The sequence below is a fragment of the Gossypium arboreum genome, chromosome 9 (genome assembly GCF_025698485.1).
Source record: "Gossypium arboreum isolate Shixiya-1 chromosome 9, ASM2569848v2, whole genome shotgun sequence".
Classification (NCBI taxonomy): Eukaryota; Viridiplantae; Streptophyta; class Magnoliopsida; order Malvales; family Malvaceae; genus Gossypium; species Gossypium arboreum.
In genome coordinates, this window is record NC_069078.1 from 16,699,779 (window position 1) to 16,709,099 (window position 9,321).

General features: G+C 27.8%; 1 protein-coding gene across 2 annotated transcripts; it reads left to right on the forward strand.

The window, feature by feature from the left end:
• The first annotated feature begins 5,627 nt into the window (after positions 1 to 5,627).
• On the forward strand, positions 5,628 to 8,567 carry LOC108454142 (uncharacterized protein At3g27210). 2 transcript variants are annotated; one of them, XM_017752482.2, is made up of 4 exons: positions 5,628 to 5,741; positions 5,908 to 6,135; positions 7,703 to 7,783; positions 7,931 to 8,567. In XM_017752482.2, the coding sequence occupies exons 2-4, from the start codon at positions 5,949 to 5,951 to the stop codon at positions 8,329 to 8,331; spliced, it is 669 nt and encodes a 222-aa protein (XP_017607971.1). In that variant the 5' UTR covers positions 5,628 to 5,741; positions 5,908 to 5,948; the 3' UTR covers positions 8,332 to 8,567. The 2 variants fall into 2 exon arrangements, with proteins under 2 accessions (XP_017607971.1, XP_052875081.1); XM_053019121.1 differs by having other exon boundaries at positions 5,670 to 5,741; positions 5,968 to 6,135.
• The last annotated feature ends 754 nt before the right edge of the window (positions 8,568 to 9,321 follow it).

Genomic DNA, 9,321 nt, shown 5'->3' on the forward strand with positions numbered 1-9,321 from the left:
GTTTGGTGGCCTGCTTGTGTAACATAAATGAAGCATTAAAAAGAAAGAGAATAAAAAAAACTAAAAATCTTTTGCAAAACAGCCAAGAATGATTGAACATGAATTGTACTTTTCACTTATGGATATAAATTAAAACTTCATTTATATCATTGGAGATTTAACTAAAATTTTAAAATAATTTAGAGATTTTATGAAAAATTTACAGAAACAATTTTATAATTTTAAAAATTTTGAGGGACTTAATTAAATTTTTTAAAAAATTAAGGATATAACTAAAATATTTAAAATTTTTATCATATTTATAATCCTTTCAAGGTGGGTGATTATCATTCCTAACAACTTTTTTATTATTATTTAAGTATAATAATTATATATATATATATATATATATTGTATGACATGTGAGTCATATTATATAAATAAAATTGACATAATCGTATTATTTGTCACTATTTTATTTTATAAAATTTTATAATATATTCGTAATTATTAGTATATAATATTATGTTCAGAAAAGGTCCAGATATTTAATGAAAGATGGCAGTGGCAGTTATTTAAATAGTAATCTAGCTTTCAGTTTGTATTTGTGTACCAAAATCCCTCGTAATAATGTAGTTAAACCCAACTGTTTCCGCGTTGCCATATCTGATTAGTCCATCTAAAGTAATGCCAATTTCCAATCGTTTTCGTTGAAAGCTACGGCCATTTGCAAGCAACGCCTCATCCTCGCCCTCACTTCACTTCTCTTCATTTGCTTTGAAAAGACATTGCAACCCACAACAATATATATTAAAATATAACACAATACAAATTACATTAAAATATAATTTCTAATATTTTCGCCTGTTGAGTTTTAGCTCGATTCGTATAGGTATTGTTGTCAATACAAGAGAATATGAGTTCGAGTATGCTGAAACATATTATTTTTCTATTTATGAGTGGGGAGGAGTATGAGTAGTTCTAGATATTGTGTCAAAAAATCATATATGATCAAAACTCATAATGAGATTATTAAAAAAGAAATCGAGTTGAGTCAATCTTTAATCAAATTAATTCGGGTTTGTTTGAATTTTTTTTTTATTTCGAGTGCTTTTGAATTTGGATTATTCATATTTGAGGCTCTAATTTTTCAAATCGAATCATCATTGATTAATATCGTTTTATGTTTAATTCATTTCAATTTTTTTTTTGTTTCAAACTACTAATTTTTATGATAAAATTGAATAGGTTGAATTTGGGTGTGAATTTCACATATCATCAAAATTGAGAATTCTAATAAGAAAACAAAAAAAATGTTTCACAAGACTTTTCTATTTGTATTTAGTTAATATTTGTATTTATATTAGAAAGAGTTGTACTTTCTCAAGGTTTATATATATTTAGTTTTTCTTTTCTTTTGGGTTAATATATTATTTTCTGTTTAAGTTTAGTTGCAATGATCAATTTGTTATCTACATTTTATTTGTTTCAATTTAATACTTAAGTTTAATTTCAATATTTAAATTAGTACACAGGTGAAATGACATTATAGGATCCAATGAATATTTGGCACGTATGGTCTAATAAAAATATAGGAACTTAATTGGGACAAAATAATTCTCAAGTACCAAATTAAACATTAAAGTCAAATTTAAATATTTAACTGAAAAAAAGACCTCAAATATTAAAATAAACATTAAAATCAAACTCAAATACTAAATTTAAAAAAAATTAAATACCAATCAATATATTATTATTCTTCTTTTCAAGTTCAATCATTCAAACTTTTTAAAAATGGCAAATGTTCTTTTTTTCTCCTCATCCATAATTTTCAACTTTTTGTCATTTTCCTTTGAGATGCATAATATATGATTAAGATTTTATGAATGTGTAGGCCACACTAAAAGCTGAGCCATTCACATGTTAAGCCTTTCTTCGCGACTAATTCGTTAAACCTTAAATCATGTTTATAAGAATATAATATCACAAAGTGTTTAATTCATTTGGTTTGAATGTAAAACTTAGGTTTTTGATTGACGAAATGTTAAATTATTTATAACCATATTTTACTCTAATGTCATTCTAATAGATTAAAAAAAAAAAAAGTATAGTCTCAATTTTCATAAAATTATGATAAATTTTTACAATTCTTATCTTTTATTACAATTTATATATTAATAAGTAAATATATTATATTGAAATAAATTTATAAATCATAATTATAATAATTTCACTATTTTTTATTTTAATTAGTCTTGTTGAGTATGTCTCATATTTCAGTTAAATAAGAGATTACTTGCAAGTCAAGTTAACAAAATATATTTTCTTTCTAGAAGATTTAGTACTTATTAGTATAATATATTTAGCATTTATCAGCATAATTTATTTGACCTACGAATTTAGCTTATAAATAGACTTTTTTACAACATTAGAAAATACACCCAGATATTAGAACTCATAAACTTTTGAAGAATTTTATGTTTATGTTTTGAAGGTTATTTGCTTTCGAGTTTCGAGGTTTAGTTTTATTTTCATCTTTTATACTTTTCGTTCTTTTTTCATTCTAGTAAAATTATTTCTGCCCGTGATTTTTTATCCTCTTTGGAGGGTTTTTTCATGTTAAATTTGTGTGTTCAATTTCTCAATTTTTTTCACTATTTTTACTTATTCGTTGTTTAGTCGGGTTGATCCCCAACAAGCCTTAAACTTGATTTAAGAAAAAAGAGTGGCTAAATTGATTAGAATAATAAAAAAATAAAAGACAAATTGGTCCAAAATTTAAGATTACGACCGTTATTTGAAATTACCTAAAGAATATATCACATTAATATTACACCATATACTACCGGATGAACGTAATGTGAAATTACGGGATGACTGGAACGTTGAAATTGAAACAACCCAAAGATTTTTTTAAAAGTTATTTGTCTTCATCTTTTAAGTGATTATTACTCTTGTATAATTTATTGACTTTTATAATTAATTAATTTTAAAAAATTAATATTAATTAGTTTATTCATTCAAAAGTTTTTACATATACTCATTATAATTTCTGATCATATCTCTTTTTGACATAATGCTTAGAACTATCCACAGCCTCTCCTCAATTCATAAATAGAAGGATAATGCGTTTAAACACACTAGAACCCATACCCTCCTACATTAGCAACTATGACTCAATCGACTATATCAATGAAGTCTTATCTAATTATGTGAGGTTTTTTTTTTAATTTAATCTAATTATTAATTTGATAACATATTATAATATTTTATTTTAATTATAATTATTCGCGTTTTTCCAAAAATAAAATTACATGAAATTTAAATCAATCCTTTTATTCGACTTCGTTACTATTCTAATTTGAGGTTTACTATTCTTTCTTTTATTTCAAGGCTGTGTTTGTTTTTTTTTCAATTAAATGATTTTATTATATAATTAATCCCTTGCTGGTGAAGAGGAAATTTTTTTCTAATTTTTGCATTTAATCATCCATTTAATACCAATTGAAAGACTTTTACCAAACTCAAACCTAAATCCAACAAATAATTTATTGAAAAAATCCAACAAATAATTTCAAAGATAGCTGGCAAAAGGCATAGAATAAAATATTGTATATAATCCCAAACTTTTTTTTTACATATTCTTCTATCTTGTCATCAACAATTAAACAAAATGAATTTTATCATTTTGAAAAAAAAAACTGTGAGATCCAAAGTTATGGAATGAATGCAAAGCATGAGATATATTTAAAAGATGTTTGGTTTAATCAACATTCTCAATTTCACATTTATTTTGTTTTTTTCTCTAAAATTTTATGGTTTTTATTTTTACATAATAAATTATTTCACTCTCCAGCTTTAAAAAATATTATTTTAATAATTTTTTTTTTTTTAATTTTGAACTTATATTGCTTGTCAAATCACTCAAAATAAATAGAAAAATTATTTTGCTAACATGGCATCCACGTGGTAGCCCACACGTATATTATGTCAGAATTAAGTAATTTTTAAAATTAATAGTGTTTTTAATATTTTTAAAAATTAATTAATTACTGACATAATATCTATATAGTAATTCATGTGTATGCTACATCAAGAAAATTAATAAACTTTAATTTTTCATATATTTTAAGTTGATTTGAGAAACAATACAAAATTTACATACTAAAAGAAATAAGAATTTAAATAAAAATTAAAATAAATTTTTTATAGAGTTAAAATATCAAATAAAATTTTTTATCCTAAATGAAGCAACAAAATTATGTGCACATTTAGCTTTGCTACAAATTAATTAATTCATCCATTCAAAAAAAGCAAAGTTTGAGAAAATAAACAATGATTAAACATATGATTTGAGAGAGTTGAAAGCTTGGAGTTTAATTAGCTCAAAATCAATAAAAATAAAATAATATGGGTTTGGTTTGACTACATAGTAGTAGTAATACATATAGGTATTGTCAAAGAATTTATTAATTTTATTTTAAAATATATTTTATATTCAGTGTATTACTTTTATGAAACTTCTAAAAAGTATTTAATTAGTTTTTAAAATTCACCTCATCTAACTCTTCCAAATATATTTTGAAGTCCAAATTCTATAAAAGGTCAAGTAATATGTATTCTTTTTACTATAATTTAGGATAAATCTTAAAATTATATATGAATTTTAATTCAATGAGTCATTTAATACATAAACTTTGATTTAGTACAATCTTGAGTGAAGTTAAAACTTTTTTTTTTGTAGTATTAAATCAAAATTTCATCATTTTGTGAGGGGTAAAGTGCAACTTTACCATGTATTAATTTAAAACTTCATATATTTTAAAGGGCCAAATTTTCAATTTTCAATTTTAGGTAGGAGTCGGGGCCCCTGCCAACCCTCTGCTGTTGCCTATGGGTGTAATTATACACATGAAACTTGATTATGGTTCAAATGTAACATAAAACTTTTAACATTTGAAAGTTAATCTCAGTATAAATTTTTATCATATTTGGTTTTTTTAATAGAATATCTAGAACTACTCATGACTCTTTTTAACTCTTAATAAAAAGATAATATGATTCAACATACTCGAACCTACAACCTCCTATATTGATAACAATCACGATACCAATCGAATTAAAACTCAATGACCATATATTTAAAACAATAAAAAAAATTTAAACTATCAAATTATAGTAATCCTAAAACCATTAAGTATAAAGTCCTTCTATACAATCTATTTTTATTTATTTATTTATTTCTCCTCTCTTTAATAATAAATTGGTAATAAATAGTGTACCCCAACAGTTCTTTTATTCTTTCCTCTGTTTTTGCAAAGCGAATTTAATTTATTAATTTGTTAAGTCAGTTTATACACTGTTCATTAAATATTTACATTTAATAATATTATAAATATAATATATTAATTAATTTTAAAACAAATTAATTATTTTCATATTGAAAATATCATTTCTTACATAAGAAATCAAAGAAAAGGAAGAAAGAAAAAAAAGGACACTTTTACACAATTCACACGATTTGTCAAAAAAAACTTAAAAAGTGGGTCCCAAAATTACTATAATGATAAAACTAAAAAGAAAAGAAATGCTGTGAAAGGGGTCCACTTGACACAATAGGTAAGAAAAATATGGAAAAAGAACTACTAATATTAAATAAATAATGAACAGCTTTTTTTCATGCACTGCTTGCTAATTGGCAATGGCAGTGGTAACTTCCCTTTCAATTCAAGGCTAAACCCTCTCTCTCTTTCTAACCCAAGGTATGTATCTTCCCACTCTTTAACATATCCCCTCCCCCCCCCCAAAAAAAAAAAAAAGCTTTCTTCTCCATCTTCTCTTCCGTTTTCTTTTGCTTCTGCCTTTTGAGGTTGCAGAGGAAAAAGAAGTTTGAAAAGTTTCATCTTTTTTATTTTTTATTGTTTTGAGATTGGGTGATGTTGTGGCTCTAAAAAGAGAGAAAGATAGATATGGGTTCATGTGTTTCAGTGCATAAGAGCTCTCAAGAGCCAGCCTCAGCCATGAAAGTTGGACTTTCTTTTGGGTCTAAAACAGATAATAACCTCATCATTCCACCATCACCTGTTAAGGAGAAACCAGTTGCCAATGGTGACTTTGCTTTCATAACTCAATCGCCCTATACTTTCAAAGATTTTGGTAACTTTCCTTCTTTTTCGTTTTACCTTTTTGTCTCTGTGTGTGTTTAGTGAAATAAATAGGTTGGAATTACTTTGCTTGGTTATGGGGTAAAGACAATCTATTTGGCTTTAGTCTCACTTTTTTTTTTCTTTTAATCTTCAATGGAGTGTGAAAAAATCTATTCTATATAACTTTTCTTTCTCTGTTTCTGGATGATGTTTTATTTTTATGATGTGAGATCTGAAATGGGTATTTGGTTTGTCAGAGTTTTCATTTTTCTTACTATCAACATGTTGATCTTTATATCAAGTAGTCTTGTGTTCTTTGTTTACAGAAAAAAAATGAATATATTGTTGGATTAATGAGTGATGATGCTTGTAGTTATCTATTTTTTTAAGGTTATTTTTCAATGTCTGCCATGAATGATATGCCTAATGATATTTGTGTTGGCCCTCCTGATTGATGATTATGAGATAAACATGGTGATATTTTCATAGTTTTTTTTTTTTTTTTTGGTCCTCCATGTTATAGTTTCTTAGCATAATTATGGCTTGTTTGGGGACATTTCAAAACATTTTCACTATTATATTAGTGCAAACTCTTCTATTTTAATTTAAATTTTGGACTTCCCTTCTCCTTCTTAGATGATTTTAGACCCTTTCTTTGACCTCCCCTGCCCTCCATGGTATTATATTTAATTTGCTTGTTAATTAATCTATCATGGATTAGAGCTCAGTTTTCTAACTTTTTGTGAACATAACACTGTTAAACATGATGAGATATTGTACAAAAAGGTAGCTATCCTTTGGTTTTTTCTTTTTTCCACTTGTCTTGCAAGAAAAGTCATTGGCCGTTTTGGAATGGCTAGGCCTATCGCAAAATTGTTAGGTTACCCGAAAACGACATCGCTAATCGCGAATTCTAGTATGACATAAAATAAAGCTAATTTTTCACATATATGGCAGTATTCAATTTGAAGTTGAGAACCTAACTTTAGCCTTATATATCCTTGTTTAATGACTTACTGTCCAATGTGGAATAGATAGACAAACCAGCAATGAGCAATCTTTTGATGTATCTATCTATTTTTGTAAGTATATAGGGGGAACCTTTTTTGTGGTAAATTTATTAGCCCTTGATGGATGGACCACTCTTAAATAGTAGGTAGCTGCAAAAGAGTTTTAAGAGAGTTGTCTTTTAACTGTCAATAATTTGACATTAATGGAGATTAAAACCCCAAGAAAGACAACTTGTGGATTATGTTGTGGTCCTTACTACATGTACAATTTATGTTTCAATACAGTACAACACTTGGAGATAAATCATGGGACTGTTGTTGCTGATGTATACGTCCATCGAATGTCAAAGCGATATAGCGTTTTTCCAAGGATGTTCTGTTGCTTGCTACATCATATACATGTTACAGTTTCTGAAAATTGTACAATAGTAATGTTGAACATCATGTTGATATTGTTTTCTATATTACTTTCATGATAAGCATTTCAATGTATTTCAGCATATTCATCAAATTGCTCCCTTTTTGCTATCTAAATACCTTAAGCTGAAACAATTTTTTATTCTGCAGGTAGTAAAGAAGAAACCTTTTTCGATTCCCGAGCATATCTCGATTCCGATTGTGAGGATGATTTCTTCAGTGTCAATGGGGGTAAGAATAGTATAACTGTTCGAATTAACTCGTATAATGAGTACTGATTGCTGTAATATGACTGATACTTCGCTTCTGAGTTGAGTACACGTTCTTTTTTCGAGTCTATCATAGTTGTGTAATCCAAAAGTTGTAATCTATGTGCAGATTTTACTCCGTCTCGTGGTAATACCCCTGTTCATCATAGCTTCTCCGTCGGGACAACACCTCGAGTTAGCAAGGTCACTGTGGAAGGATCACCAATGTCTGTTCTGGAAACATCCCCGATGGGAAAAAAGAAGAAGCTCCTCGAACTGTTCCGAGAGAGCGTTAGAGAAGACCGAAACCTTACTTCAAAATCTGCAAATGGTACCCCTTATCATGCCTCTGGAGCTACCTCTCTTTGCAGTAGTGAAAGGACTGCTAATGGAGATCATGATAACCCTATGTTCAAGGACAAGCCATTAAAGTCTATGCAATGTTGCCTTCCAAGCTTTGTTACATGCAGTAGCTTCAATGAGAGGAAGAAGAAGATGAGCCCTGCAATAGCTGTAAATGATAGGCCTTAATATCCGTCAAATCACTAGCACGTAGGTCGACGAAGCCGGATTCTCGACTTCTAGAGGCTTGAGATTAAGTTGGAAGTTTTGTTGGAAGTAGTGAAGTCGTTGGATAATGGTGATACATAAATATGGGGGTTAAAAGGCATGTAAAGAGGATCCAAGTAAATGTTTGATGTAAAACTCCTATTAGGAATTTTACCAACTCAATCAACAATAAGTGAAAATTTTCTTTTCAACAAGAAGTTAGCTCATAAACAAGTGTTTTGTAATAAAAGGGCAAAAGTATCAAAGGAAAAAGAGTAAATGACCCTTGTAATGATATGTCAAGCAACTGAGGCCATATCTGCTGGCTCTCGGTACTTTCCAGTAAACTAGGCTATGTAAATCCTAGTTGAGCTTTTTATATCATATATTATAACAAAGGTTGTGCCGAAAAAAATAGGTAAATTAACCTTTCTACATTTCGAAACTTACAAATTAGCCCCTAAGCTCATTATCTCTGTGGTGGATTTTAATTTTGCCTTTGTGCATCTGTTTAGGGCCCTCGTACAGGTAAGAGTAGAGAATTTCTGAAGCAAGTGAATTGCACCGTTGAGATTAATGCAAGGAGTTTCCAGATGTCTCTCCGCTTTTGAGTGAGAATTTTCCTTAGATGGTGGTGTCAATTTGATTCTGCAAATAATTTGGTTGAACCCAATTCATTGATATTAATAGAATGTCTCTTTGCTTCAACATTTTTTGGGTTTGTTTAATAGGTCTTGTGTTTTTTTTTTCTTTAAGATTTGAGTTGCTCTTGTAGGATTAGTGAAAGACAAAATTATAAATGAATTTTTTAGATGTTTGTTTTGGTAAAATTGTTTATAGCAATTATACTTCTAAGTAAAAGTTGTAGGGTTAGCTTGAGCTCAAGTAATTATGTTTGAATCTGTTAAATGATCATTACTGTTTGGTATTTTATGACATGTCTCAATGAAATTTCAACATTATTTTTTTCAT

Bases quoted from the DNA above. Each gene is read 5' to 3' on its own strand.
- LOC108454142 (XM_017752482.2), top strand. From the start codon at position 5,949: ATGGGTTCATGTGTTTCAGTGCATAAGAGCTCTCAAGAGCCAGCCTCA. The intron at 6,136-7,702 runs GTAACTTTCCTT...TTTATTCTGCAG, and splicing joins CTATACTTTCAAAGATTTTG to GTAGTAAAGAAGAAACCTTT. The intron at 7,784-7,930 runs GTAAGAATAGTA...ATCTATGTGCAG, and splicing joins TTTCTTCAGTGTCAATGGGG to ATTTTACTCCGTCTCGTGGT.